This window comes from Rhodotorula graminis (genome assembly GCF_001329695.1).
Source record: "Rhodotorula graminis WP1 unplaced genomic scaffold RHOBAscaffold_1, whole genome shotgun sequence".
NCBI lineage: Eukaryota > Fungi > Basidiomycota > Microbotryomycetes > Sporidiobolales > Sporidiobolaceae > Rhodotorula > Rhodotorula graminis.
Genome location: NW_017264928.1, coordinates 636,981 through 664,161, shown reverse-complemented (window position 1 = coordinate 664,161; position 27,181 = coordinate 636,981). Strand labels below are relative to the sequence as shown.

Sequence of the window (27,181 nt, the reverse complement as noted above, 5' to 3'; positions counted from 1 at the left end):
ATCCTGGCAGCCGAGGAGGAGGCCGAGGTCCGAGCCTGCCGGCCTCCGCACTTTCGCTCTCACGTGCTCTGCGGACGACGTCGTTTGACAAGGGGCGACGGACCGTCCCTCTCCGGAATGAAACGCTCAGCTCTAGCCAGCTGAGGCCGACCCGACGGCGAGAAAGGGGAACGGCAGCTTTGCAGAGCTCCTGCTCAGCTCGGGCGACGAAAGGCGACAAAGGACAAGGTGCAGAGAGAGAGAGAGAAAGGCGAAAGGAGGGCATGCGAGAGAGAGAGGGACGGGAGGAGAGACGACTCAACGAGCCGCCTCCTGGTACGGGTACTCGAAAGCGAGCTTCTTCTTGCGCCAGCGCTTCTGCCTGCGGATCGAGGCAACGAGAGTCGTCAGTAGCCGGTCGTCGTGTGGAGGAGGAGAGACGAGGACGCACTTCTTCTTGCTCACGACGTGCTCGGTCCAAGCCTCGACGCAGTGCGCCTTCTTGAACGCGCGGATGAAGACCGGGTCCCTGCAACACGAGCTCGTCAGGACGCTGTCGACGAGAAGAGGGACAAAGCTGGACGCACCAAAGCTCGCTGGCAATGCCGAGGTCCTTGCAGCACCGCATGAGGGCGTTGCTCTTGCAGCCCTCGCTCGCCGTCGGGACGCCGCTCGGGTCGAAGAACGTCTGCTCGCCGCGTGCGACCGAGACGAGCCTGCAGGGATGCCGCACTGTGTCAGGAGGAGGGTTCGAGAGAGTGACCGAAATAACCAGGAGACGCACCGTCCGCCTGCGACAAGCCCCCACTCTCGCGTCACCATGTTCTTGAGCACGCTCATCTCGCCGCGAGGAACCATGCCCCACCCGCCGGGACCGAACGCCCTGTTGAGGATGCGGCGGTACAGGATCTCGGGGAGGTACAGGAGGCCGTCTGCGCGCGACGAGGCGAGTCAGTCGGGCGCGAGGGCGAGGAGGAGTGGACTGGCGGGCGCACCGGGCTTGATCTCGATCTCGGGCTCCTCGAGCGGGCGCATGAGGACATCGGCCTGCTCGCGCGTGAACGGCACAGCCGACAGGCCGTGGTAGCTCGTCGCCCAGTCGACCTCGGAGCCGGCTGCGACAGCGGCGAGCGGGTCGACGTTGCCCACCGGCTGCGACGAGCCCATGGTCGGGCCTGCCGGAAGGGCATCGATGGAAGTCAAGGAACTGGCCGACGAGGCTGGTGCTGCGACGGGCGGGGCTGCCTCGACGACGGGCGGCTCGCTCGCGGCGACAGGGGCGGACGGCGAGGTCGTGCTCGCGGGCGCAGCGGCAGCCGGGGCAGGACGCGGTGTGGTCGAACGACGGTATGCGGGTGCAGCGGCAGGCGCTGCGGTGGACGAAGAGGTGGGAGCGGCGGACGGCGACGACGCGGCGGGGGAGGTGCGAGGGCGAGGGGTGTAGGCGGGGCGCTTGACGGCGGTGGTGGCGGCGGTGCGGTTGTAGCTGGGCGTGTGCTGGACGAGCGCACGGGCGGTACGGTGCAGCATGGCAGCCGAGCGAGGTGGGAGGAGGACAAGCCCGGGTGGTGGCGGTGCGGAGAGGCGCACACTCGCCGACGCGCTCTGCTGTTGGGTCTCGGTGGCGGTAGGATTGGATACAACTCACATGCAGCCCTGTCTGGCAAGAACTACAGCAGAGGGGCGAAAGCGAGAGCGAGGTGCGGCCCGTCGTCTTCATCAAGCGGTCGACCTCGTTCAGCTCTTTCCTCACACCGCGTCGGCACCAGCTGCTACGCTCGACAGCCATGCCGATCCAGACCAAGGACATCTCGGCCATCCGCAACAAGCAGGTCCGCTCTGACCTGCACCAAAAGCGCAAAAAGGAGCAGCGGCAAGCCAAGCTCAAGCGCCGCATCGCCAACAAGGAGGCAGAGGCTCGCGGCGAGCACGTCGAGAAGGGTGCGTCCCCTGCTCTCTTGCCACGCACGCGCATGCGCCGGCCTCGCGCTGCCGCGAGCCGCGTCGCCAACCCTCGTCGAACCCCCACCGCTCACCGCCTCGCTCCCCGACCACAGGCATCCCGCGCACGATCGAGAACACGCGCGAGTGGCTCGGCGATGAAGATGGCGAGTACGCCGACCCGCGCACCCGACCCGCCCCGGTCACCGTCAACGACCAGACGGGCGACGTGACGGTCGACATGGGCTCGCTCTCGAACCTGTTCCCGATGGCGCCGCAGCCTCAGCCTACCCCGGCTGGCTTCCTCCCACCCGACGCCAAGGTCCTCATCACGACGAGCCCGGGCAAGCCGCCGGCGCCGTTCACCAAGCAGTTCCTCGACGACCTCCAGGCCCTCCTCGGCGGCAAGAAGCGCGCAGACGTCGTCCCGAGGCGCAGCCCCAAGTTCGAGCTCGGCAGGGTCGCGCGGTGGGCGAGGAAGAGGGGATACGGCGCCATCATGGTCGTCGGCGAGGATCACGCCAAGCCGAGTGCGTCCCCCTTCACGCTTGTCCCCCCTCCCCGTCCTCCCCTAGCCTGACCTCGCTCTCTCCGCGCAGCTTCCCTCACCATGTCGCTCCTTCCCTACGGCCCGACCTCTCACTTCCGCTTGTCCGGCATCACGCTCTGCAAGGACATCCCTGTGCGTCCTGCCTTTCTCTCGTCGTCGAGCGTACCTGACCTGACCTTTCTCGCCTCGCCTCGCAAACAGGGCCACGCCTCGCCGACCTCGCACCCTCCCGAGCTTGTCCTCAACCACTTTGCGACGCCGCTCGGTCTCTCGCTCGCCACCCTCCTGTCCCAGCTCTTCCTCCCTCCCGGTCACGCCGAGGTCCTTCAGCGCCAAGGGTTCCAGGGCCGCCAGGTCGTCCTCGCGCAGAACTCGCGCGACTTCGTCTTTGTTCGCCGGTACCGCTACATGTTTGCGCTCAAGAGCCACCGCCTCGGCAAGACCAAGAAGCAGACGGACGTGCCGCGCATGACCGAGCCCAACCCGGAGCACGAGATCGACGACACGATCAAGACGCGGTTCCAGGAGATCGGCCCCCAGTTCACGCTCAAGATGCGGTGGATCCGGCGCGGTCCGCTTGGCGAGACGGGCGACGAGCGCACGGCGAGGGAGAAGTTCGAGGCCGAGACGGGCGAGCAGGCGGCCGAGTTTGGCGAGCGCGCATCTGCGGGTGCTGCTGCTGGGGTCCGAGGCGGCGACGACGACGACGACGAGATGGACGAGGACGGCATGGACGTTGACGGCGAGGTTGAGGTCGGCGGCCTGAGCGACGAGGAGGCGGACGATGCCGAGGCCGAGGAGGAGGCTCGTCGCGCCATCGGCCTCGACGAGTCGGACGCTGCCGGTCAGCCCAACTTCTCGTCGGCTTCGACATCCGCCAACGCCGAGGCGTCGACGTCGGCGTCGACCTCGACCGCGCCCGCCGCCGCCGCCACCGACGATGCCGACCCGGACGCGCCGACCTCGAACCCGAAGAAGCGCCCTCGCACGACGCCCCGCATCCGCAAGAAGCCGTACCACGCCCTCCTGAACCCGCCGCCGTCCGACTCGCCGTCGCCCGAGCCGGAAGAGGTACCCCTCCCCACCATCGGCAAGAAGAAGAACCCCGAGCTCCAGAGCGCCATCGACACGGTCGGCAAGACGTGGCACGCGGGCAAGGGCGAGGGCGGTGTGCGCGAGGGCGCAAAGCGGCGAGAGTGGAACTGGGAGGTGCGTCGCCCGTTCCTCTCCCCTCCTCCTCCTCCTCCTCCTCCTCGAGTCGCCGTCCCTGACCCGTCTCTCTCCCCTCGCGCAGGCCAAGATGCAGGTCTCGCGGCGCAAGTTCTTCCTCTGAGCTTGGCGCACACGTTTCTCGGCTCCTTCTCTCGCGGTCTTGTCCTCTGTACCCTGTCGTTCTCTGCATCGCACCCCTCGTTCCTCCCCGTCTCGACGCCTGGCTCGGACAGCTCGGGCTAGCAGCATCACGTGCACCTGTGTGCGGCATTGGCGCAGAGAGAACCGCAAAAGAAGCCGAAGCCGACGAGCCCTCGCGCGGTGTGCAAGCCTGAGGAACGGCGCCGAGGAGGCGAGAGCAGGATCACTCTCAGGTCGCACGCACGAGACGCGCATCGGGTGACTCTACAGGTGCAGCTTTGAGCTCTGCAGGCTGGGCCGGCGGAGCTCAGGCGAGAGCGCGAGAGCGAGGAAGCCGTCCGCAAGTCCTCGTCCTCCGAGTCGACAGTCCTCCTCCTCGTCGACACCAGGCTCGCTCTCTGCAGCTCTTCTCTCGCTCTACAACCCTACAGCGCCTCCAGTTCAATCCGGATCGAAATGTTGGACGCACTCGTCAACAAACCGAACACCATCCATGCGCGCCAGCAGGCGTTCCAGGTGAGCCGTCCGCTCCTCCCTGATCTCGGAATCCTCGACTGACCCGTCAACCGCTGGCAGAAGGACACCCGTCACGTCTTCCAAAAGACCCCTCGGGCGCGCTTGTACATGGGCAAGTCTCGCCGTCCCTCTGGAGGCCTCCTGGACGAGGAGCTGTCGAGCCGGAGGAGCTCCCATCGCTGACCCTTCCCTCCTCCCTCCCTCGGTCCTCCGTGCAGTCGGCTTCATGAGCCTCTTCGCCATTGGTACCCTCGGCATCACCCAGGGCGCCTACAAGCTCGCCACGGTGCGTCCTCGTCTCTCTCTTACCCTCGCCCGCCTCGTCCCGCAGATCTGACCCTCGCGTTCCCTTCTTCCCCTCTCCTCCCTCCTCCTTGCGCCTCGACCGACTGCGCCATTGTCCTCGATTCCCTTCTTTCGACCACGCACGCGGCGTCGATACCTCGCAGGGCAAGAAGTAAACTCGCTCTCGGCGACACTTCGACTCGACTCGGGCTCTCGGCTGGTGGAGGACGCGGCGAGAGGCGGTGCGGCAATGAGACGCGGTTCTTTCGGTCTCGTGCTTCTGGTCGACCACGTTGGTGAGCTCGAAGAGAGCCTGCTCGTTGCCGCCGTCCAGCTTCGCCGATGTTCGCTCTCGAGCTGGCTCTCAGGGTTCGACGAAAGGCGAGCAGAGAGAAGCTCTTCTGCCAGTTCCTCCCTGAGCGAGCGGTCTCTGCGTGTCTCTGAGAGTCCGTCTGTGCGAGAGAGAGCATGCCAGCACCTGCGTGCAGCAAGCCTCGTGCTCCTCCTCGAGCTGCGCCCGCAGCTGGTTGAAGCTCTGTTCTCTCGCGCGCGCACGGGTTCTTGGGCTTTGCGACGACTTGCCGAAGCAGTCACCCGGCGGTCGCCGAGGGCGCGCTCGGTCCGTCCCCGGCGGCGGCGGCTGGCCGTCAGACGAGGACGCTCTCTCGCCGCTCGGACCTCGGCGTGTGCGCCAGCTCGGCTCAAACTGGGCTCTCTCCCTCTCTCGTCGCGTTCTCGCAGTACGTGAGGCAGCTGTCCTCTCGACCAACAGTGAACGAGAAGCAGAGGAAGCGACGCTCTGCGTTGCGAACCAGAAAGGCGACGCCGAGCTGAAGGAGGCTACGACGACCGCCGCGGGGGGAAAGGTCTGGTAGAATCAACATGGGTAAAGGGAGGAAAGATGATCTAGACAGAGTAGCACACGAGGGAGGCGACCGGCGCACTCCTTGACCCGGGAGAAGGCGAGGCGAGAAGGAGGGATGCGGGCTTGACGCCGCGCTTTTCGACGAGTCGACCGAGTCGCTCAGGACCAGTTCCAGCGAAGAGGAATGACGCCGGTGTCGAGGTTGCCGACTGCGAGAGGGAGAGAACGAGAGAGAGAGGGTCAGGGCGGGCTCGGGTCGACCGAGAAGGAGGGACGAGAGGACGCACGGGCTTTGAAAGCGCCGAGGCTGAGGTCGAGCGAGCCGTACGAGCATCCAGGGCACCTGTTGTTCGAGAGAGAGAGAGAGTCAGTCACGGCTCGCAGAACGACGGCGACCGCTCGACTCGAGAGAAGGGGGAAAAGCGAGACGTACGTGTCGGCGACCTGGGCACGAATGCTCTTGCCGTTGGCCGTGTTGGTGACAGTGACGTACTGGCCGCAGTGCGAGCCACCGGCAACCTGGGGCGAGTTCATGGCGACGATGTAGGCCGAGTCCGAGTTGACCTTGCCGCACGAACCTGCGGCACCTCCTTGCTGCAAGAGGGAAAAGGAGGGCCGTCAGTCTCGTCGTCGGCGACGCGATCAAGAGAGAAAGGTCGACGCACAGTGTACCAGGTGCCCTTGCCCGAGAACGAAGACGACGAGGCAAAGTTGGTCGTGACCTTCTTGTTCGACGAGGAGGACGACGAGCTCTTGTTCTTGTTGCACTGGTTGCCCGACTTGGTGTAGCCCGAGTTGCACTCTGTTCGTGGAAGGCATCGTCAGGGACTGTGCGGCAAAGGAGAGGAGGGGAAGCGACGCACTCCAACCGCACTTCTTGCTCGAGCAGGTGCGCGTCGACTTGTTCGGGATCCAGTTCTTGCACTGCGACGCCTTGGAGCACGAGTTGCCGCGCTTCTCGAGGACGTTGACGACCTCTGCGACACGAGTGAATGTCAGGGACGCTGAGAGAGAGAGAGAGAGAGAGAGACGAGGCGAGAGAAAGGAGACGCACCGGACGAGTCCTCGAAGGCAAGGTCGGCCCTCGCCTCGACGGCAGGGGCGACGGCCGTCTCGTCGACGACGGCGACGGGAGCGGCGACGACGAAGGACGCGAGAGCGAGGAGCGAGGCGAGGATGGTGGTGCGCATGATGAGCGAGGTTGAGGAAGAGGTGGACGAGGTGAACGAGGAGCTCGGGGTGGAAGGTGGGAGAGCGGGGTGGCAGGCGATAGCGCAGGAAGATGAGGAGCTGAGGAAAGAAGAAAGAGAGCGAGGAGCGACAGCGGAGCACCTTGTCGTCGTCCGTCTCCTCGAAACGAGGAGGACCCTCCTCTCCTGCCACCGGTACCGCGTCGTCCTCGATCGGGAATTTCGAGGGTGAAGCCTTCGAAAAGGACGGCCATCCACGCCGAGCGACGCATCTCGTCCGTCCGCGTGGAACCGAGAGGGGAAGACCGCCGCACGAGCGGTCTCGATTCCTCCCGATCACGGCGATAGAAAGGCGGCGGGCCCGTCGTCCCTCGAGCGGAAGCGGAAGGGCGACAGGATCGAGGGTCCGGGGCAGCAGAGCTGCACAGCGCCGCTCTTGGTCCTGCGCCACGAGCGCGGGCGGGTCCATCCACGCCTCGCCGATGCGCGACCGCACGCGGACGAGCGAGGACGAGGGTGCGCGTAAGGCGCCGCTCGCGGGCCCGAGACAGCGAGCGCAGCGACAAAGGCGGCCAGCAGAGTCGAGTCGGCGCGCGAGAGGCGGCGAGTCGGCCGGGAGAGGCGGAGCGAGAAGAGGGGAAAGTCGAGGTCGAGGTCGACGACGACCCGCACCGCCGCCGAGACGAGCTCGCGGCCGGCGACGACGAGCAGCTTGCGCATCGTGACGCGAGAGGAAGCGCGAGGGATGACACTCTGTCGGGGAAGCAGAAGCGCAGGCAGACGAAGCTCGGCTCGCTCGCGTTACTCTCTGCTCTCGCTTGGACCTCTCGCACCGACTCGCGCACACGCAGCTCGCCCCGAACATGTTCGTGTCCCAGAAGATTGCCCCCGTTACAGAGTGAGAAGGAGGATCTACTCCTTGGTCTCGGCCTCCGCCTGCGAGCGAGGGAAAGGGGACGAGGGAGGACAAGGTCAGGTCTGGCTCGACTGAGGAACACGCGCTGCCCGCCGCGACCGCCGAGAGAGCCGAGAGAAAGAGAGACAGTGGGACGCACCTCGACGGCGACGATGCCGGCACGCTTCTCGGCAACACGCTCCGCACGGCGCTCGCGAGCGGCCTTGTTGCGGACGCGGCGAGCCTCGGCCTGGTCGGCGAGAACCTTGGTGCGGTTCGACTCGGCCTTGGCCTTGTGGATGTGGTCCATGAGAACGCGCTGCAGGAGGCGAGGAGCATGGTCAGGACGGCCTGCTCGGGGAGGAGGGAGGGAGAGAGGGGGCGCACCTTGTTCTGTAGACCCGAAAGCCCCACATCAACGCGAGCAACAGTCAGTACACCGTCCCGCACGATATCGGGACACACCGGGAGAGTCGAGACGGACCTTGAAGACGTTACCCTGTGCGCGAGAGGAAGGTCAGGACGAGAGCTCGAGCTCGCGAGGAGAGAGAACGGTCGGGACGCACCTTGGCCTTCATGTAGAGCTCGTGGTAGCTGTAGGCGCACGCAAGGGACGAGTCGTCCGTCAGTAACGGTCTCGTCGTCGTGGCGCCGGCCCAGTCCATGCTCGTCCCACCCGTCTGCCGCCCGCTCCACCTGCGCCGCTCGGCGCCCGACGCCCGGGTCCCGCACGGCTGCCGCTCCATCTCCATGTCCATCGCGCTCCTGCTGCGCACTCGGGGACGTGCGGCGCGCCGAGCTCGTGAGCCGGCGCACGGCGAGTCGAGGTCGAAGGGTCGAGGGTCGAGGGTCGAGTCGAGACGGCGACGGCGACTCACAGGTGGCGGTTGATCTTGCCGGCCTCGCGGTACTTGCGGAGGAGGCGGCGAAGGACGCGCTGGCGCCTCATCCAGAGGACCTTGGTCGGCATGCGGGCCTCGGCGGTACCCTTGCGCTTACCGGCGCCGGTGTGGCGGCCCTTGGCCTTGGCGAGGTCGTGCTCGCGGGTGCGGGCGCGCGAGTGGACGACCTGGGGCTTGACGATGATGTAGCCGTCCTTCTTGAGGCGGCGGATGTTCTGCCTCGAGTTGGCGTTGCCGATCTCAGAGATGTGGGCCGGGTCGAGGTAGATCTTGCGCTTGCCGACGCCGAAGACGGACGCGGCAAGGCGCTTCTGGGAACGGAGGTTGGACATGGCGGCCTGGCGGACAGGGAGCGAGAATGCGAGGGAGGGCGAGCGCGAGGGCGAGGGTTGGCGTGCGCAAAAGTCGACGGCGGAGAGGGGGCCAGGGGCGGCACGGGGACGTTGGGGGGCGGGTGGACGGGGCTAAAGGTCAGCTGTCGGGGTCCAGGGAGAGTCTGGGTAGGCAGCAGGTGCTCACCTAGTCGGGGGGCGAAGAGACGAAGGGAAGGGGGAGGCTCTCCTCCTCGCGACCGAGACCAAGCTGCTCGTCAAGCTCTCGCCTCTCGCTCGCCACTCTCGACACACGTTCGCTCGAGTCGACCCGACACAGCTGCCAGCTAGAGCACTCGCACCCACTCAGTGACTCGTCTCGCCCCCACGACTCGCCGTCGACGTCGTCCTCGTGACCCTGCCAGCTCGTCCAGTCGACACCCAGCTCTCGGCCACCCTCGACATCCCCGCACCCTCGACTGGTGCGCTCTTGTGCTCTCGAGCAGCGCACACCGTACTTGTGCCACTTCGCACCCTCGCACACGGCCTCGCACGTCGAGCGGCTGCGCTGTTTCCGGTCGGCGCTCCTCCTGCTACGCGAGGGCTGCTGCAGCAAGCCGCGCGTCTCGAACCGGCGTGCAGCTCCGCCATGCCCGCTTCTTGGCTGCTGTCGAGGACATGCCTGCTCGAGCGTGGACGCTCGCGGTATTGCGCCAGGTGCGCGAGCCCGGCTCCCTCGCCATCCTGCTGTCCCGCCCTCGCCAGCTCGCTGTTCATGCCGGTCGAGGCGGTCGAATCGTCGTCGCTCAGTCGCCGGCTACTGTGGGCGTGCGGGCCGGCACGAGTCGATCGCACGGGCCCGCAGCTACACTTGCTCTCGCGCTCGCGCTTGCTCTCTACCAGTTCTCGTCGGTACGAGGCGCTCTCGGTGCCGCAACCTTGCTCGCGGTCGGCGAGCCGGACTGAGGGCTGCCCCTGTACACCGTCGCACGACCGACGCAGGGCGAGGAGATCGACTGCGACCAACGCGAGCAGCCTTCTCTCGCCCGGACCTCGACGCTCGCTGTGCCTCGCCGACTCAGCTGCACGCCCCTGCTCGGCTTTCTCTCGTCAAGGTCCCTGGGTCGCATCGCCCATCGCGCATCGAAGACGACGCTGTCGGGCAGTGCCAGGCTAGAGAGACGCTCGCACCCCCATCACACTCCCTCGCCGGGTCGTTCCCCTTCGACCTCGTACCGCTGCCCTCGGCTTCATCTCGCGACCCCCCCCCATCGTACAGAGCGCATCGAGAACGCTCTCTCGCTGCATCTGCCGACCGAGAGCGACGAGTGCGTCAGGTCGAAATAGCTCGCGGAGGGATTCTCTCCTCGACCGACTCGCCGATCCCACTTGCATGAAGCCGCACTGCATTTCTCGAGGCCGCTCTCGTACAGCGTTGGACTCTCGCTTTGTGCGAAAGCAGCGACGAATCGGCACGGGCCTCGGAAAGGACGAGCGGAAAGAGGAAGGCGGCTCGCAACACGGACCGCTCGAGCGCTGGGAACAGCAAGTTGACCGCTTCCGACCCGCTCCAGCAAAGACCGGCTCAGCTTGGAGGACCCATGCGTTTGAAAAGAGGCGAGGGTCGCTTCATGCGAGAGGTGCGTCCGTTGCGACCGAGCGCGAGGGAGAGAGAGGGTGGGTCGGGGAGCGCTCGGGCCCGGCCGAAGCGCCGACGGCATCGCCTCTCGCGCGTCGCCGACGCTCTCTTTGTGCGGGCGAGCCGAGGGTTCTTCGCAAGACAGGAGAGCACTTTGCAATTGACGCGCGCGCTCGTCCGTCGCGATGCGAGGTCCGTCGCGACAGGAGAGCCGCCTCACGACCGCTCGCCCTCCTTTCGTCCGCAGACGCGAGGACAGGGCTTCTCTCGAAAGCGGCACTGCGAGAGCGCGGCACTGCGGACGAAGACCTCGTGCTGGGCACGCGCGGAAGCTCTCGCGAGGGAAGAACGAGCTGCTCGCAGCTCCGTTGCGAGCGCGGCCACCCTCGAAAAAGGTGGAGCCGGCTGGAGCGACGGGGGGCACCGTCGGAGATGTCGCCGACAAAGCGAGTGATCGCGTGGAGCTGCAAGTTCGATCAGGGTGAGCGCAGAGGAAAAAGGAAGGCGGGCGATCTGTCGCGCGGGGAAGAGGCGACCCCGGCTGCGCGCTGAGTCCCCGTTTTCTCAGTCGCCGACCGGCTCGAGAAAGGCCTCACCCTCTCCGCCCTCGCGGAGGACGGTCCCCAGCTCGACGTGTCCAGGGTGCTGGCCTCGCTCTGCGTGCGTGCGCCCATGCTGCGCCGTTCAAAGCCGCCGCCGCGAGCTCCTCGTTGCTCTTCTCTTCTCCATCTCTTCGACGCTCTCTCGCCCGCCTCCCTCGTCTTCCCCGGTCCTTTCCCTCCGCCCGTCGCCTCAAGATGATCGCCTCGACCTTCGCCCTCGCCGCCCTCGCCGGCTTCTCGGCCGTCCAGGGCATTCCCCTTCCCCAGCTCGCGACCGTCGAGGCGTCTCTCTCGACCCCGAACGCGACCCAGTACAACGCCTCGGTTGTCTCGTACGAGATGAACGGCAACGCCGGCGCCTGCGGCTGGTACAACAAGGACGCCGACGTCGTCGTCGGCCTCCCGAACGAGTTCTACCAGGACCTCTCGTCGGTCTCGGCGTACTGCGGCAAGTTCGTCGTCGTCGTCGACCCGCGCCAGAACAACACGGTCACGGCCCTCGTGGCCGACGCCTCGACCAGCAACGAGACGCTCTCGCTCTCGCAGGGCACCTGGAACGCCCTCAACGGCACCGACTCGGAGCTCAGTGCGTCGCCCTCACCCTCGCCTCTCCTCTTATCTCTTTCGAGTTGCAGTCACTGACCTGCGCCTCTCCCAACCTGCAGAGTTCGTCGACTGGCGCTTCGCCAACGAGACCGAGACCGCCGAGGCCAAGAAGGCGCTCGCGTCGGGCTCGTCATCGGCTCCTTCGTCGACCTCGTACGCCGCTCCCTCGTCCTCGTCGGCCGCTCAGCAGCAGCAGCAGGCTCCTTCGTCGTCGTCGGTTGCTCCCTCGTCGACCCAGAAGGCCGCCACCTCGGCTAAGCGTGCGTCTCGCGCTCCCCCCCACCTCCCCGATTGGCCTTCCCAAACTGACATCTCTTGTTTCCTCACAGCCACCACCACCACCGAGGCCTACAAGGCGCCGTCGACCACCTCGTACGCGCCCAAGACGACCACGACCACCTACCAGGCCCCCAAGGCGACCACGACCCAGGCGCAGGCCACCAAGCAGGTCCAGCAGGCGTCGTCGTCCAACGCGGGCACCTACTCGGGCCAGGCGACCTTCTACTCGCAGGGCGGCGCTGCGGGCTCGTGCGGCAACTACGCGTCGGACTCGGACTACGTCGTCGCCGTCAACGCCGCCCAGATGAACTCGGGCTGGTGCGGCCGCAAGGTCGTCGTCACCAACACGGCCAACGGCAAGACCATGTCGGCTACCGTCGCCGACACGTGCCCGGGCTGCTCGTACGGCTCGCTCGACCTGTCGACCGGTGGTGCGTCCCCCTTCCTCGTCCTCGACCTTCCCAAACCCGATCCTGACTCTTCTCCTCCCTCCAGCTTTCGGCGCCATCGGCTCGTACGACACCGGCGTGCTTCCTATCAAGTGGAGCTTCTCCTCGTGAGCGCTCTAGCGCTCTCCCTCTTTCCCCTCGCGTTTCCCGGGTCCTCAAGGTTCTCTTCGGTCGTCCCTCGTCGTTTCCTCTTCCCCTCTCCTCTTTCCGTCGTTCCTTCCCCTCCTCGTCTCTCGCACCTCGCAACCTCGGCCGTCGCAGCCTCCAGTGGCGCGCGCCGCAACAGACCCTGTAGCTTGATCCCCCTCTCTCCCTCCTTTTCGCCTTCCCCTCCCTCCCGGGCTGTATCCCCCTTCACGACCTCCTTGACGTACACCTTCCTCTCTCTCTCTTTGTTTCTAGACCCTAGACGGGCACTTGTCACTCCCTCCCTCGAGCTGGCCGCTAGTCGGCCGCTCAGATTGAAACCAGGCGTCCAGCCTTGACTTTCCTCTTCAGCGCTCCGAGGTTCTTTGTTCTTCGAGAGCGTCTTGCACTATCATCGAGAGGAGAGCTTCGTAAAGCGAGAGAACGCTCTCGTGGGCGCCATGCGTTCTTCTGAATCTCGATCTGCCTGCCCTCCGTCGTCCGACTCTGCCACCCGCTCTCCTGCCTCGCCGCGACCCTCGCAGCGCTCGGCTCTCGCCGTAGGCCCTCAACTCGATAGCGCGAGCGCTCTAGAGCCGGCTAGGGCTCAGCAGCATGCGCGAGGCGGGAGAACGTAGTTGGCGCCGACGCCCGTCCAGATCAAAATCGCCGCCCGAGCGGGCTTCTCAGGGCCTCTTGGACTTATTCGACGCGTGTCCGAGAGCCTCAGAGCGATCAGAGTGACCCTGGAGACGTGTTCGCAGCAAAAAAAGCGGCGCTTGCCTCTCTGCAGGCCAGGTCGAGTCGAAATATCCCGCTGCCTGCGCCCTCATGCTCAGCCAGGCCCATTGCTGCTATCAGTACAGAGCGAGGGCCACCAGGCACCTCGTACGCGCCCATTGCGCGAGCATGAACCGACCACGACTTGCCGCTTTCCACCCGAAAAGGTCGACCTTCCCGAGCTGCTCCAGCTCGACTCTCGGCCGCTCTGCTCTGCTCGCCTCGTCTCTCAAGCGCTTCTCAGCCATCTCGAGCGTCCAAAGACATTGCAGAAGAGCGTAACACGGGCTACCAGGCCCCTGGAGCTACTCCCTGCCGGTCCAGCCACGCCGCTCGACCCACTCTTGCGTCGCGCCGGCGCGATCGCCCTCCTGCCCATCTCTCACCGCTGCCGCCCGACCGCCCACCTGCTCGTCGAGCGTCACCTCGAGCCGGGAGAGGAGGTCGGCGAGGCGGTGCTCCCTGCAGAGAGAGGAAACGGGGTCGAAAAGGAGACGAGGTCAGTTCGCGCGCCTCGAGAGGTACGCCGAGAGAGAGAGGCAAAGAGGGAGATGGGACGCACTCGTCCCTCGCCTTGTGCTCGGCGAGCTCCGTCTCCTGCATGAGCGCCCGATCCGCGATCCTGCCCTCCTCCCTCGCCCTCGCACGGTCCTCCTCGAGCCGCCGGTGCGCGAGCCCGCGCTCGACGGCGTGCTGCCCGCGCGTGTAGGTGAGGTGTGACGCAAGGTCGGCGATGAGCTGGGGCGAGGCGAGATGGCGCGAGTGGGTGGCGATGCGGGAGAGGTCGAGGAGCTCTGTGGCGGTGGGAGGAGGGCGAGGCGAGAAGGTCAGTCGACGCGCCTCGACTGGCGCAGAGAAGGAGGTAGAAGACGCACGAGTGTACCAGAGCCAGTTGTGCTCGTAGACGAGGCCGACGAGGTCCATCTCGTGCGCCGACAAGTCGCGCTCCGCGTCCAGGTCAAACACCCTCCTCGCGACCTCAACGAGCCCCTCGACGCTCGCTCCCTCCTCCCTCCCAGCCCTCGCCCGCTCGACGGCCCATTCACGCGTCCCTCCCGGCGACGGCGGCACCCACACCGGGCAGCGGCAACCCCTCCCGCTCGGCGGCTCAGCGTCGCAGTCTGCGCGTGCGTGCTGCGCCGCGTGCGTCGGCGAGCGCAGATCGGCCCACAGGGCGGCGCACGTCTCGGGCGAGGGTCGGGTGCGCAGGAGAGGGAGGGCGCAGGGGAGGGCGAGAGAGGGTGCGGGAGGAGAGGGAGAGAGGGCGGGAGGGAGGCGCAGGGGGAGCGTGCGCAGGTAGGCGAGATCGGACGAGAGGAGGGCGTGGTCGTACAGCCTGTAGCAAAGAGAGAGTGAGACCGAGGTAGGGATGAGAGGAAGAGAGAGGCGCGACGCACGGAGGAAGAGGGCGCTTCTCGCGCTCGAGCATGACGACCCACCGCCGGATCGCTCCCTCCTCGGTCGGCCGACGGAAGTAACCCTGCTCCTCGAGCAGGACCGGGTCCTCGATCGAGACGAGCGGCACCTCGGGCCCGTCCTCCTCCTCGTCATAGTCCGGCAGCGAGCCGGCCGGCGAGCCAGCTGGCGAGGGGCCCGAGCGCTCGCCGCCAGGCGGCCATGCTGCGCCCGGCCCGACGTCGCCCGCGCCGACGAGCACGCCCTCGTGGTCCTCCTGCGGCGGCGACGGGCTGCGCGGCTCGATCTCGACGCGTTCGACTCGAGCTTGCGGCGGGAGCGCGGCGGTCGACTCGGCGGCCCGGTTGATGAGGCGCTGCTTGACGCCGAGGGGGCGAAAGACGGGACCTTGGGGCGGGTCGAGGCTGTCGAGGAAGTTGAGGGCTGCAGTGCGCACAGAGGATCAGGACGGACCGGCGAGGAGGAGGAAGAGAGAGGCGGGACGCACTGTCGCGCTCGCGGTCGGCCTTTGTGCGCTTCTTCTCCTTGCGCTTCTTCTTGCTCTTGACGACGCCTCCTCGTTCGACTGCCCTGCGCGCGGACGGGCGTGGCCCGGACGGCGTGCCGTCGCTGTCGTCGCCGTGCTCGTCGTCCTCCTCGGGGCGGAAGAGGGAGCTCGTGCCGGAACGAGGCGTTGTGATGCCGTCATCCGAGTCGTCGCTCGCGCCCGAGGTCGACGACGGCGATGACGAGCGGGCAGGCGCAGGGCGCTTGTTGCGCAGGACGGTCGGCAGGCGAGCGCCGCCGGGAGGGAGCATGGGCCCTTCCTCCTCGCCCTCGACGTGCCCTCGCCGTGCTGCGCCCATGCCGGCGACGTCGAGCTCGGCCTTGACGGCGCGCTCGTACGACGGCGCACGCTCCCTGCGCCGCCCGGGCCGCCGGCGCTCGTCGTTGACGCGCGAGCGGTACACGGCGCGGCGCTCGTCGTCGGCCATGACGTCGTCGGGCATGTGGTCGTCGAGCAGCTCCTGCTTGAAGGCTCTGCGCTCGTCGAGGTCGACGGCCGAGGGGGAGCGCGAGCGGGTGTGGCGCGAGGGCGAGGCGGCGAGCGAGTCGGGGACGAGGGACCTCGAGGCGGGCGGCCTCGGGTGGGCGGGCGGGCCGTCGTCATAGATGGGGGCACGAGGATGGAACGTGGGTGTTGGGAAGTAGGCTGAGGGTTCGGGCGACTGCGAGTCGGCGACGACGGACGACGAGTCGTCGGTGGGGAGGAACTGGTGGTGACGGCTGTGTCGCACGGGGGAGGTCAGCGCGGGGGCGGGCTTGGACAGTCGCTCGTAAGGAAGAGGCTTTGCGCACAAGTTGGCCCTGTACAGCTGCTCGCCTTGACGCTGACCGCGCGAGACCATGTTGGACGAGAGGCGTCGGCGGCGACTCGCGCTCGTCGCCGCGGTGCGCAGTGAGCAGGGCGGTCGGTGCTGGTCTGGTGGAAGAGCGGACTCGTGGGCTCGGCAGTGCAGCAGGTGCTCAGAGCACGGTGGGAGAGCCGACAGACGAGCCTCGGCCAATTCGACGATCGACTCTCCACCGCTCTCTCGCCCCCTCACGCCGCTCCAGAGTCAGCCGCCGACTCTGACGAGCAGGCCAAGCTTGAACCAGCACCCTCGACCACCGCCCTCGCCATGCCGCCCTCGGCGTCGTCCGTCACCGAGTCGGGCGAGTCGTCCACCGACGACCACCACCAAGAGCCGCTGTCCTTCCTCCAGCCCCTCGGCTACTCGGCCAGCCAGTGTGGCTACTGCTCTGAAGTCAAGGGCCAACGCTCGCGCAAAAAATCCAGCCGCTCGTACGGGTGCGCCCCTCCCCTCCCCCTCTCTCTCCCCGCCCTTCTTGGCCCCGCCCGCAACGTCCGGCTCACCTTTCCTGCCCCCTTGCGCAACAGCTGCTGGGCCCACACCCTCAGCGCCAACTCGTACAAGCACCTCCTCGACCGCGGCTGGCGCAGGAGCGGCGCCTACCTCTACAAACCCGACCTCGCGCGCACCTGCTGCCCGCAGTACACCATCCTCCTCGACCCGCACGCGTTCAAGCCCTCGCGCAGCCAGCGCCAGGTCCTCCAGCGCTTTGCCGCCTTTGTCCGCACGGGCGAGCGCGAGGGCCAGGTCGGGTGGGGACCTCCTCGGTCGGCGCCGGCGGCAGGAGCAGGAGCAGGAGCGGGCGCAGCGGCCGACAGCGACGCCGTCATGCACGACGAGCCGCCCGTCGTCGTCAAGAAGCAGGACAAGGGCAAGGGCAAGGCGGCGCAGCAGGGCGCGGCGGCCGACTGGGGCGACCTCGTGCACGCCGGTGACTGGGAGCGCAGCCCGGCCGACCAGCCGTTCAAGCACCGCTTCGAGGTGCGCCCGCTTTTTCTCCCTCTTTCCTTCGTGCTCGAGAACTGGCTCTGATATCGCCGCCGAGCAGTACATCGTCGAGCCGGCGAGCTTCACCGACGAGAAGTACGCCCTCTTCAAGCGGTACCAGGTGCGTCGGCCGGTTCTCCTCGCGCCTTTCGTCCCGCTCAAGCAGAACAAGCGTACTTATACTTCGACCCTCGTGACGCAGATGGAGGTGCACGGCGAGCCTGCGTCCAAGGTGTCGGCCAAGGGCTTTCGACGGTTTCTCTGCGATACGCCTCTCGACGTGCGTCTCCTCCTTCCTCACTCTTCCACCCCAATCGACCACCGTCTGACACTATCTACACTCACAGATCGAGCCGACAAGCTCGCCCAACCACTCGTACGGCTCGCACCACGCCCTGTACCGCCTCGACGGCCACCTCATCGCGTTCGCCGTCCTCGACCTCTTGCCGCGCGCCGTGTCGTCCGTCTACTTTGTGTGGGACCCGGACTATGCGGCCATGAGCCTGGGCAAGATATCGGCCCTTAGGGAAGCGCAGCTCGCGAGGGAAATGGACCGGGCGGGCGCGTGGGAGACGGGCGAGGGGAGGTACATGATGGGTGCGCCCTGCTCGCTCTTTAGCCCTCTTCTGCCCGCCGAGAACTGACCTCGAGTCCTCCCTGCAGGCTTCTACATCCACACGTGCGCCAAGATGCGGTACAAGGCCGACTACCAGCCCTCGTTCCTGCTCGACCCTGTGCGTCCCCTCTTCCCCGCCCTCTCTTGCCCAGTCTGTTCCTCCTGACACTCTCTCGTTCCACAGGACGCAAACGCCTACGTCCCGTTCGCGCAGTGCAAGCCCTACCTCGACTCGGGCGCGCGCGTCACGTCCTTTTCGGGCCCAGTCCCGCCGAGCGCGCTCGAGCCCGTCCCGGCAGCGACCGCCTCGACGTCGGCGGCTGCGCCTGTACTTTCACCTGCGCCCGACGCGACTGCCGGCGCTCGCGATGCGGCCCACTCGGGCTCGGCCTCGGGCTCGGGCTCGAGCGAGGAGGACGAGGACGAGGCGTCGGGCGACGACGACGACGTCGCGTTCCCCTCGCCGCCACCGCCAGGGTGCCTCGACCCGCTCGAGCTCCCAAAGGACCTTCTCCTGTCGACCCTCGTCCTCGAGCGGCGCTCTCTCGTCCCGCTTCTCGTGCGTCCCTCTCTCTCTTCTCTTCTGGTCCCTCTCCTTCCTCCCTCCCACTCCTCGCCGTCCCTCCTCGCGCCAGTCCTGACGTGCCTCTCGCCGCCACACACAGCTCTCGTCCGCCTGGCACGACCGCACGGCGCAGCGCGAGGTGCGAGAGCTCCTCGCGGGCACGGGCGAGGGTCTCGGTGGGCGCGTCTCGATCTTTATGGGCCGGTGACACGCGCTTTGCCGAGGGCTCGCTGCAACGACGAGACTCTCGCAAAGGCACACTCGGTCGTAGAGAGAGAAAGAGAGAGAGAGAAATAGAGATTAGATACAAGGAAAGTGCTGCGAGAAAGGGTCGCTACAGTCGCCGCTCGGTCCTCCTCCTCCTCTCGCCCGTCGCCACCTCGCCCGTCCGCCTCAACGCGGGCGCTCAGTCGCGGTGGCTGCCCTTCTTGTACCACGTCTTGTGGTCGAGGAGGAGGTACAGCCGGAAGCACAGGAGCGCAAAGTCGTCCTCCTCGAGCTCCTCGGGGTACGACGCGCCGAGCGAGTAGGCGGCGGCCATGCCCGACACGACGGCGAGCTCGCTGCGAGGGGAGAGTAAGGGAGCGGCGAGGCGACGAGGGAGAGGGCGGGACAGGGTGGAAGAGGAGGGAAGGAGAGGGGAAAGGGAAAGGAGGAGGGACGAGGGAGGGAAGGGTCAGTCCGTGTACGGGCTCGATGAGGGAGAGAGAGAAAGCTAGGACGCACTGGGCGTTGACTGCAGAGGGAGAGGGCAAACGGCGCGAGACGAGGTCAGACATTGCCGAGTCCGAGGGAGGGACGGCGAGGAGGAGAAGACGGACCGAGAGTCCACGCCGCCGCGTAACGGACGCGCTTCTTGCCCTGAAGGAGCCACATCCACGGGACGCAGCCGAGGTAGTGGGTCCAGCCGTGGCAGAGCTGCAAGGCGACGAGACGAGGGCGAGCGTGGGAGGGAGGGACGGGAGGGAAAAGGTCAGTCTGGCTCGCTGTCGGCTCGAGGAGATGGGAGGAGACGCCGAAGGCGGAAGGACGAAGACGCACCTGGTGCCACCAGTCGATGCGGACTGCACGACGAGGAAAGAAAGGTCAATTTCGACTCGAGAAGGTCGACGGGGACGACGGCGACGCACTGATCTTGTCCTCCCTGATCTCCTTGTGGCTCCACAGGTGCTCGTGCTTCTTGTTGAGGAAGATGGTCTGGAACACGTGGTCGTCGAACGGCTTGTTCTGCTCCTTGAGCTGGTATTGGAACGCGCTGCAGTCGAAGCACATTTCGAGCTTGCGCTCGTCGCCCGGGTTCTGCTTGATGAGGTACATACTGCGAGACGTCGGAAAGAGACTGTCAGTGAGGGCCTGAGAGAAGAGTGAGGGCGACAAGAGGCGCACGGGCTGAAGTCCTTCTTGCCGGCCTCGTACCGCTTCGACTCGTCGCGGTCGCCGAGCGTCTTGACGGCCGTCTCGGGCGGGAAGTCGACCTGGTACCACTTGCGCATGTACTCGACGTCCTGCAGGCGGTTCACGAGAGGAGCATCAGGGCCGGGGCTCGAGGGAGGAGTCGAGGACCGAGAGCAGGGACGCACGTTGTGCGTGTAGGTCACGTCGTCGGACCACTTGGGGACGCCGAGCACCTTCTTCTCGATCCAGCGCGCCTTGTTGCCGAGAAGCTTTTTGGCCGTGTCGGCGAGGACGCACAGGACGAGCTCGTCGTACTGCTCCTCGTGCTCGGGCAGGTCCTGGTCGGCGCCGTTCGGGTTGTGGTGGTCGGGCTGGGGGCGACGGCCTCGGGTCGTCACCTTGACGAGCTTGGACGTGCGCTCCGTGACGGCCGTCACCTCGGTGTTGAGCCGGACCTTGACGCCGCGCTCCTCGAGGGCGTGCTGCCAGTCGGTGTAGAACTTGGTCTCCTCGGGGAAGACGACCATAGGCGGCATGTTGCTCGACAGGCTCTTGTCGTCGACCGGGTACCCTGCAAGGAGGGGGAGAGCCTGAGTCAGTCACTTGGCCGGCAAAGAGAGGGCCGTGCACGCTCTCGGCGTGGAGCAGAGATGGCGGTGACGCACACATGCCGTAGGTCGGGGAGGTGTACAGGCGCTCGAGCATGATGGTCGGGAGGTCGGGCGTGGCGTTACCGGTACCGAGGAAGAGGGCGAGACTGTGTGCGCGAGAGAGGAGTTAACGAGCTTGCTCCTCGCAAGGCGACGAGGGCTAGGGGACGGGCGACTCACCTCGGGTAGATCATGTAGTTGATGAACCTGCGGGTGCGAGACGTGTCAGTATCTGCGCACCCGGGTCGCAACGCCTCGAGCAAAGTAGAGAGCGCACTCGTCCGAGAAGAAGAACATCTTGAGCGAGATCTTGATCGGGATCAGGGCGACTGCGGGCACGTACGGCTCGTCAGGACCTCGTGTGACACGCGAACGACGACGAGAGGCACGCACAGATGAGCTCGAACCAGCGCATGATCTTGACGGCGCGCTTGAAGCGCTTGATCTCCTTGGCGTGCTTGTCGACGAGCTTGGTCGGGAAGCAGTTGGTCCAGAAGTGCTCGCCCTTGCCGAACGAGACAGAAAGGTCGACTCTGCGGGTCGGGAAGGAGGGAGGGTCAGCCGTTTGCTCGCTCGTGGCTCGTGGGAAGAAGGGAGGAGAGGGGAGGGGGACGCACGGCTTGGCCTCGACGCCGCGCTGCTTGAACATGTGGAACGTGTGGTGGTAGATGTGCGACCCACTGCGAGCGCATCGAGTCGAGCGTCAGGGACCGGATACCTCCGTGGAACGGTCGGCGGGAGGAAAGAGGCGGACTCACCCTTGGACGCCCTGGTTAAGAAACGGCGCGCCGTGCTTCTTCTCGTCGATCGGGATCGAGAACGCCTGACCACCGCAGTAGTCCTGCGCCTCGATGACAGTCACGTCAAACTTGTCCGGGTGGTGCGAGAGCTGCTCTGCGCAAGCCATGCCGGCGGCGCCGGCTCCGACGACGAGGACGCGCTTCTTGGGCTGCTGCTGCTTGGGCATCTTGCGGTGCGAGTGTAGTGCTGTGTCGAGTGGCGCTGGTGGCGCTCGAGTGTGCTGACGAGGCGGGTGAACCTCGAGTTGATGAGGATCGGGGAGAGGTGGGGAAGCGGTTGGACGGGCGGCGAGGTGCGCAGAGGCGGTGGCTCGAGGCGCTGTGCAGACGGATGCGCCGTGGATGAAGCCGCGCAGCTGGTGCGACGGCGGTGAGAGCGGTGAAGAGGCGAGAGGAGGAGCGAGGCGATCGACGCAAGGTCAACTTGATGACACTGACTGGCCGAGGCGGGCGGCGAGCATCGACCCTTGTCACAATTGCGCGCTCCCTGGTGCTCGCTTTCGACGATAGCCACGAGCACCGTATCACTCACCGTCGCCCGCATCGAGCTGGATCATCGCCGAGGTTCGAGGTTGGCCGGAACACGCACAGGCCGCCTCCCGACAACCTCGAACCGGCGAGCTGGAAGCCTCTCAGTTGGCGTGCGGCGAGGCGTAGAAGTGCAGGAACGAGAATACAGTCCTTGCGGCGTCGCCCCGCGAGAGACAGCCCGCCTTGGACCCGTCTACGCCGGGCCCTCGATGCCGACCAAGACCGCCTCAGCCGCCTTCGCCAGCTCGCCATCGCCCTCCTCGCCCGTCCTGACTGCCCGCTGAACGCCCTCAAGCTGGGCGAGAACCGCCTCCACCAGCTGGGCGCCGCGCCGCATCTGCTCGCCCATGTCGCGCAGGACGGGGACGACGGCCCGTGCGAGCTCGTCGCCGTCACGAGCGTGCTCGACGTCGCCGAGTGTGCCCGGCATCGTGCTCGTTGCTCGAAGACACGCACGAAGCTCGGCGAGAGCCGACAAGAGCGCGCCGGCGCCGTCGCGGTCCGTGCGCCCGTCGGCGAGCCCGTGTACGACGACGTCGGCCGAAAGCGGCAGGCCGAGGAGCGAGTCGGGCGACTTGGGGGGCACCGAGCCGACCGTGATGGCCGGTGGACGATGCTCGCGCCGGCCGTCGACGACCGAGAGCGACGGCGACGACGACGCCCTCGACGGCTCGCGGCTGCGCTCGCCCGGCGTCGCCGGCAGAGGCGTCTGCGGTGCCGGCGACGGCGGGCACGCCGTGGCTGCGGCGATGACTGACGCACGCTCTGACTGCGCCGCCGAGAGCGACAGGGCCGAGTCGGACGTGCGGGTACGGGTTTGGGTGCGGGTGCGGCCGTGCGCGAGGGACGGGTCGTCGAGGGCATTGGGCGTCGGGGTGACAGGAGGAGTGGCGTAGACGGTCGAGGGGGTGAGGGGCGAGATGGGCGAGATGGGAGCGAGCGTCTGGAACGAGTAGGGGTGCTCGAGGTGCGCGTCGCCGGGCTGCGGGTCGTCGTCGAGCGCGAGCGGCGCCGAGTCGTGGCGCGTTCGGCTCGTCGTGCTCGAGCCCGTAGAGGACGGCTTGACGGACGACGAGGGACGCGGCGGCGAGGGCGCAGAGAGAAGCTCCTCGATGGGCGGGATCGACGCCGGGACCGGCTTGCGGGCGATGCGCTGCGGCGTCGACGAGCGAGGCGGCGAGCTGTGCAAGGAGGCGAGAGTCAGTCCCTGGTGGCCTCGAGAGAAGAGTAGAGAGGTGAGGGGACGCACAAGTGCCCGACGGACAAGCTCGACCTCTGCGACGGGCCCCTGCGCAGCCCGGCCGCCGCTCGCTCCGCCAGGTCGCCCGCCCTCGTCTCGACCGGCAGCCTCGCACGCTCCTGCTCGTCTCGCCGCTCCTCGTCCGTCGAGACGAACTCGGCGATGCCCATGACGCTCGCAGCGTCTGCGCTCGCCCGACCACGGTGCGCTTCTGCCGAGGCCGGCGCGGCGGCCATCGCCTCGTGCGGCTCGCGGGTGCCGAACATGCCGATGACGAGCTCGTCGTCGACGCGGATCGTCCCGCTGCCCGTGCCGTCGCTCGAGCTCGAGCCCGAGCGGTGCGCCCGAGCGTCGCCGTCGCCCGGCGGCGCGCCCATCTTGGCGAGCGGCGTGACGCTCGCGCGGCGCCCGCCCGAGCCGAGCTTGACCATGGCCGCCTTGAGGATGGCCGTGCCGCCGCCGCTCGTGTCGAGGCTGCCCGCGTCGGACGAGGCGGCCGTGTCCGCCGACCTCTTCGAGAACGACGGGCGCTGCTTGTGGAGGGTCGAGCGAGGCTTGGCGCCGAGCGACAGGGACGATGGTTGATGCGGAAGGCTGCCGAACTCGGCGTACGGCGCTGGAGGAGGCCCGCTCGAGCGCAGGAAGTCGGCGAGGTCCCGGGTCGACGCGCTCGACGACGCCGCCGCCTCCTTGGCGGCGAGCTTTCTCGCCGGCTGCGGCCGAACAGGTTGGTGATCGGGACGCGCGAGGTTGGCCGACACGCCGTTCTCGGTCACGTACGGCAGGCTCGACTGCGACGCACTGGCCGGCAGGCTCGACGGGTCGTGGAAGTCGTCGCGGGAGCGGTTGACGCCGCTACCGAGGCGGCCGCGCAGGGACGTGAGGAGGTTACTGGCGGAGCGACTGGTGCGCAGGGTCGAGAGGCCGACGAGCGAGTCGTTGACGGGGACGGCGGGCGCTGGACCGGTCGACCCGAAGCGAGCGCGGAACTTGGACAGGGTCGCGCTGCGCTTCGGCTGCGCGAGCGGCTCGGGCTCGATGGGTGTCGGCTCGGGGGCCTGCTGCATCCAGCCGGGCGGGTCCGAGTTGAGGATGTCTGCGGGAGGGAGGCGAGGAAGGGTGAGCTGGCGCCTCGCTGCCACCGCTCCCGCCGAACGTGCGAGACGGGACGCACCGAGCAGCGATTCATTCTTCTCCTTGCGACGTCTGGGAGCGCCGAAGCCAAAGTCGTTGAGCTCGTCCTCGAGGTCGTCGGTGTCGTCGGCATCGTCCTCGTCCTGCGCCGTCTTGGTGCCGCCGCGGCTCTGCAGCTTGCCCCGCACCTCGCCGCTCCCGACCGTGTGCCCCTCACGACGGTGCTCGGGCCGCCACTCGCCGGCAAAGTCGTCGAGCCAGGGCGTGGCGGGCGTCGACGGGTTGGACGAGTCGGCCGAGGCGAACTTGGGCGTCGGGACGAACGAGGACGAGGGCGGTGCCGACATGGGGAGCGGCGAGGTGCGGCCAGCTTTGTCGGCTGCGGCGTGTTCGAGCTGGAAGGTCTGCGACGAGGGGGCGAGGGGGGTGAGCTCGTCGCGCTCGGCTGGTGGTCGAGGGGGAGAGGAGACGGGACGCACGAGGAGCTCTGCTGAAGTGGGTCGCGGCATGGCGGACAGGCTGTCGAGTGCCCGGGTCGAGCAAGCGCGGGAGCAGAGCGGCAAGCTGAGGTCGAGAGAGAAGAAAGGAAGCGCGAGCGCGAGGTGGGCGCGACGACGAGGGTCGAGCGGACGAGGTGCGAGCAGAAGCGGTTCACCTTTCCTCGCGCGAGAGCAGCACCTCTGCACTCGCTCTAGCTGCGACTGCACGGCCGCCGAACGCATCGTGCACTCGAGCAAGTCGAGCCGGAACTCGCTCGAGGAGCGCGCGAGGACGCACCGCGCCAGCAACTGGTGCGGCCCGCGCCTTGGGCGAACTCGGTCCGATAGACCTACCGCCTGCGTCGCTGGCCATTAGAAGCGCAAAGGAGGGGAGAGAGACGAGCCGGCGGGCGATGTCGACATCTCTCCGGCGGCTCGCTCGGGTTGACTTCACCCGCCTCTGCACCACTCGCCTCGACTCTGAGCAGCTACATGGCTGCACCTGTCGGTGTGCTCTATCCACAGCACCCTCTCCCAGCCGAACCGAGACCTTACCCTCCCTTGCCCTCCCTCGCCCAGTCCGCATCTCGTCGCCGGGCCAAGTGCCGCCGACGACGGCCAACAACCGCTACGCGCGCCTGATTCCCTCGCAGAGCATCGCCACCGTCGACTCGTTCACCCTCGAGAGCGGCGTCACCCTCGAAAATGTCCCTGTCGGCTTCCGCACCTGGGGCAAGCTGAACGACAGGTCCGTCGACCCTGTCCTCGCCTCGTCCGCGCACTCTGCCGGCCAAATTGACTCGTGCAACCTACAGCAAGGACAACGTCATGGTCATCTGCCACGCCCTGACCGGCAGCAGCGACGTCGAGGACTGGTTCGGCCCCCACTCTCCCTCTCGTCCCCTCCGCCCGCCGACGCTCGCTGACTCTGTCCCTCTCTCGCGACGCAGGTGGGGCCCGCTGCTCGGCCAGTCGCACGCGTTCGACCCGACTCGGTACTTCATCTTCTGCGCCAACGTCATGGGTTCGCCGTACGGCACTGCGTCGCCCGTCACCGTCAACCCGGCTCGCGACGACGGCGGGTGGTGGGGGCCCGAGTTCCCTCGCACGACCGTGCGCGACGATGTGCGCCTGCACAAGCTCCTCCTCGACCACCTCGGCGTGTCGACCGTCGCCGCCGTCATCGGCGGGTCCATGGGCGGCATGGCCGTCCTCGAGTGGCCCCTCACGTCGCCGCCGGGCTACATCCGCAACATCTGCCCGATCGCCACCTCGGCGCGACACAGCGCGTGGGGCATCTCGTGGGGCGAGGCGCAGCGCCAGTCGATCTACTCGGACCCGGACTACCAGTCGGGCTGGTACGCGCCCGACGGCGAGGGCCCAAAGCGCGGCCTGTCGGCGGCGCGCATGGCCGCGCTCTTGACGTACCGCTCGCGCGACTCGTTCGAGAGCCGGTTCGGGCGCAAGGAGGTCGACTCGGACAGCGAGTCGGCACGAGGAGGAGGAGGGGCGGCCAAGAAGAAGATGGGTGCGGCGCTCGGGCGCGGCAAGGTGACGGACTCGCTCGGCCTGCCCCGAACGGCCGCCGAGCGAGCCGAGGCGGTCCACAACGACGGGCACCAGCCGTTCGCCGGCGCGTCTCGACCGGCGTCGCCGCCCCTGTCGTCGAGCAACAAGGACCTCCCCCTGACGCCCAACGGCGACCCTCTCCCTCCTCCCTCGGCACCGCCCATCTTCTCGGCCCAGTCATACCTGCGCTACCAGGGCGACAAGTTCGTCTCGCGGTTCGACGCCAACTGCTACATCCACCTCACGCGCAAGATGGACGCGCACGACGTCGGCCGCGACCGCCCTTCCTCGCCGACCCCTCTTTCGGCCGTCCCTCGAGGCGCGCTCGTCATCGCCATCTCGACCGACGGCCTGTTCACCCTCACCGAGCAGCGCGAGCTCGCGGCGGCGCTCCCCGACGCCGACCTCGTCGTCGTCGACTCGCCCGACGGCCACGACGGGTTCCTGCTCGAGTTTGAGCAGATCAACGAGCACGTCCTCCAGTGGCTCCACGCGCGCCTGCCGGACATCTACGAGGGCGAGCCGCTCGTGCAGCCGGGCGAGGGCGAGGGCGACAAGGGGTTCGAGGTCAAGAAGGCGAGCCTGTTCGGCGAGGCCGAGGGCGACGACAAGGACATCACGAGGTGGTAGAGAGGGAGACGCAGAGCGCACTCGTTCTCCTGCACGCATTCAACATCGCACCAGCATCTTTCCTCTCGTTCTCCGTTTCCCTCTTGAGAGAGAACGCGAGTGGGTCCGAGAGCCAGAAAGCGCGGTCGCAAAGCGTCCACGATGCAAGTGATACAGTCTGGTGTACTCCTCGAGTCGTACATGGCACTCGTCTCGAGCGCCTCAGACGAGGTGCTGCTCGACGAGCTTGTCCCTCGCCCCTCGCAGCGCCGCCCGCTTCTCCTCGAGCGCCCCGCCGTCGCTCTCCTCCTCTGCGCCGCCCGACGCACCTCGCGCATCGCCGCCGTCGTCAGGACCATCGTCGTCGTCGTCATCGTCGTCGTCCTCGCGCTTCTCGTGCTCGGGCCCGAGGTTGCCGATCCGCAGACGCAGGAACCCGCCGAGGTCGCCCTCGCCCGTCTTGACCGTGAGCTCGCGCTGTCGATGGGAGGCGACGAGGTCAGAGTGTCGTTCTCTTGATATTTGGAG

At 67.4% G+C, this 27,181-nt stretch overlaps 11 protein-coding genes across 11 annotated transcripts; 5 read left to right on the top strand and 6 right to left on the bottom strand.

The window, feature by feature from the left end:
* Positions 1-161: 161 nt before the first annotated feature.
* RHOBADRAFT_32769 (uncharacterized protein) lies at positions 162-1,228 on the bottom strand. The gene is made up of 5 exons (XM_018413053.1): positions 975-1,228; positions 764-911; positions 567-695; positions 431-508; positions 162-361 (listed from the first exon to the last, which is right to left on the bottom strand). Exons 1-5 carry the CDS (start codon positions 1,144-1,146, stop codon positions 298-300), a joined length of 591 nt encoding a protein of 196 aa, XP_018274176.1. The 5' UTR covers positions 1,147-1,228; the 3' UTR covers positions 162-297.
* A 538-nt stretch (positions 1,229-1,766) lies between these two features.
* On the top strand, positions 1,767-3,892 carry RHOBADRAFT_50634 (uncharacterized protein; the record flags this gene model as incomplete). The annotated part of the gene is made up of 5 exons (XM_018415418.1): positions 1,767-1,920; positions 2,037-2,450; positions 2,520-2,602; positions 2,672-3,679; positions 3,765-3,892. 5 exons carry the CDS (start codon positions 1,767-1,769, stop codon positions 3,801-3,803), a joined length of 1,698 nt encoding a protein of 565 aa, XP_018274175.1. The 3' UTR covers positions 3,804-3,892.
* Positions 3,893-4,206: 314 nt separating this feature from the next.
* Positions 4,207-4,905, top strand: RHOBADRAFT_65861 (uncharacterized protein). Its single transcript, XM_018418800.1, has 4 exons — positions 4,207-4,339; positions 4,400-4,451; positions 4,558-4,625; positions 4,789-4,905. The coding sequence occupies exons 1-4, from the start codon at positions 4,280-4,282 to the stop codon at positions 4,798-4,800; spliced, it is 192 nt and encodes a 63-aa protein (XP_018274174.1). The 5' UTR covers positions 4,207-4,279; the 3' UTR covers positions 4,801-4,905.
* Positions 4,906-5,648: 743 nt separating this feature from the next.
* Positions 5,649-6,098, bottom strand: RHOBADRAFT_10697 (uncharacterized protein; the record flags this gene model as incomplete). The annotated part of the gene is made up of 3 exons (XM_018411999.1): positions 5,649-5,698; positions 5,777-5,832; positions 5,923-6,098. Coding segments are annotated over 3 exons (282 nt in total), but the record flags the coding sequence as incomplete, so codon positions are not given.
* A 1,553-nt stretch (positions 6,099-7,651) lies between these two features.
* On the bottom strand, positions 7,652-8,808 carry RHOBADRAFT_31078 (uncharacterized protein; the record flags this gene model as incomplete). Its single annotated transcript, XM_018412944.1, has 5 exons — positions 7,652-7,666; positions 7,735-7,893; positions 8,059-8,073; positions 8,141-8,168; positions 8,453-8,808. 5 exons carry the CDS (start codon positions 8,806-8,808, stop codon positions 7,652-7,654), a joined length of 573 nt encoding a protein of 190 aa, XP_018274172.1.
* Positions 8,809-12,115: 3,307 nt separating this feature from the next.
* Positions 12,116-12,473, top strand: RHOBADRAFT_11235 (uncharacterized protein; the record flags this gene model as incomplete). Its single annotated transcript, XM_018412035.1, has 2 exons — positions 12,116-12,344; positions 12,409-12,473. Coding segments are annotated over 2 exons (294 nt in total), but the record flags the coding sequence as incomplete, so codon positions are not given.
* Positions 12,474-13,573: 1,100 nt separating this feature from the next.
* On the bottom strand, positions 13,574-16,072 carry RHOBADRAFT_50630 (uncharacterized protein; the record flags this gene model as incomplete). The annotated part of the gene is made up of 6 exons (XM_018415417.1): positions 13,574-13,730; positions 13,831-14,062; positions 14,144-14,604; positions 14,666-15,107; positions 15,172-15,950; positions 16,023-16,072. The coding sequence occupies 6 exons, from the start codon at positions 16,070-16,072 to the stop codon at positions 13,574-13,576; spliced, it is 2,121 nt and encodes a 706-aa protein (XP_018274170.1).
* A 273-nt stretch (positions 16,073-16,345) lies between these two features.
* On the top strand, positions 16,346-18,503 carry RHOBADRAFT_50629 (uncharacterized protein; the record flags this gene model as incomplete). Its single annotated transcript, XM_018415416.1, has 8 exons — positions 16,346-16,515; positions 16,606-17,059; positions 17,127-17,186; positions 17,268-17,345; positions 17,413-17,662; positions 17,729-17,799; positions 17,866-18,240; positions 18,347-18,503. 8 exons carry the CDS (start codon positions 16,346-16,348, stop codon positions 18,452-18,454), a joined length of 1,566 nt encoding a protein of 521 aa, XP_018274169.1. The 3' UTR covers positions 18,455-18,503.
* Positions 18,504-18,652: 149 nt separating this feature from the next.
* Positions 18,653-21,258, bottom strand: RHOBADRAFT_40662 (uncharacterized protein; the record flags this gene model as incomplete). The annotated part of the gene is made up of 13 exons (XM_018413745.1): positions 18,653-18,809; positions 18,973-18,982; positions 19,068-19,164; positions 19,288-19,310; positions 19,377-19,564; positions 19,633-19,751; positions 19,827-20,212; positions 20,307-20,398; positions 20,472-20,498; positions 20,569-20,620; positions 20,685-20,824; positions 20,909-20,971; positions 21,050-21,258. The coding sequence occupies 13 exons, from the start codon at positions 21,256-21,258 to the stop codon at positions 18,653-18,655; spliced, it is 1,563 nt and encodes a 520-aa protein (XP_018274168.1).
* Positions 21,259-21,815: 557 nt separating this feature from the next.
* Positions 21,816-24,505, bottom strand: RHOBADRAFT_50627 (uncharacterized protein; the record flags this gene model as incomplete). The annotated part of the gene is made up of 4 exons (XM_018415415.1): positions 21,816-22,803; positions 22,872-23,958; positions 24,037-24,400; positions 24,476-24,505. 4 exons carry the CDS (start codon positions 24,503-24,505, stop codon positions 21,816-21,818), a joined length of 2,469 nt encoding a protein of 822 aa, XP_018274167.1.
* A 457-nt stretch (positions 24,506-24,962) lies between these two features.
* Positions 24,963-26,737, top strand: RHOBADRAFT_23076 (uncharacterized protein). The gene is made up of 4 exons (XM_018412590.1): positions 24,963-24,983; positions 25,055-25,223; positions 25,291-25,350; positions 25,426-26,737. Exons 1-4 carry the CDS (start codon positions 24,968-24,970, stop codon positions 26,672-26,674), a joined length of 1,494 nt encoding a protein of 497 aa, XP_018274166.1. The 5' UTR covers positions 24,963-24,967; the 3' UTR covers positions 26,675-26,737.
* The last annotated feature ends 444 nt before the right edge of the window (positions 26,738-27,181 follow it).

Bases quoted from the DNA above. Each gene is read 5' to 3' on its own strand.
- RHOBADRAFT_32769 (XM_018413053.1), bottom strand. From the start codon at position 1,146: ATGGGCTCGTCGCAGCCGGTGGGCAACGTCGACCCGCTCGCCGCTGTC. The intron at 696-763 runs GTGCGTCTCCTG...GCATCCCTGCAG, and splicing joins GGGCTTGTCGCAGGCGGACG to GCTCGTCTCGGTCGCACGCG. The intron at 509-566 runs GTGCGTCCAGCT...CTCGTGTTGCAG, and splicing joins GGCATTGCCAGCGAGCTTTG to GGACCCGGTCTTCATCCGCG.
- RHOBADRAFT_65861 (XM_018418800.1), top strand. From the start codon at position 4,280: ATGTTGGACGCACTCGTCAACAAACCGAACACCATCCATGCGCGCCAG. The intron at 4,340-4,399 runs GTGAGCCGTCCG...AACCGCTGGCAG, and splicing joins CGCGCCAGCAGGCGTTCCAG to AAGGACACCCGTCACGTCTT. The intron at 4,452-4,557 runs GCAAGTCTCGCC...TCCTCCGTGCAG, and splicing joins TCGGGCGCGCTTGTACATGG to TCGGCTTCATGAGCCTCTTC.
- RHOBADRAFT_23076 (XM_018412590.1), top strand. The intron at 25,224-25,290 runs GTCCGTCGACCC...TGCAACCTACAG, and splicing joins TGGGGCAAGCTGAACGACAG to CAAGGACAACGTCATGGTCA. The intron at 25,351-25,425 runs GTTCGGCCCCCA...CTCGCGACGCAG, and splicing joins AGCAGCGACGTCGAGGACTG to GTGGGGCCCGCTGCTCGGCC.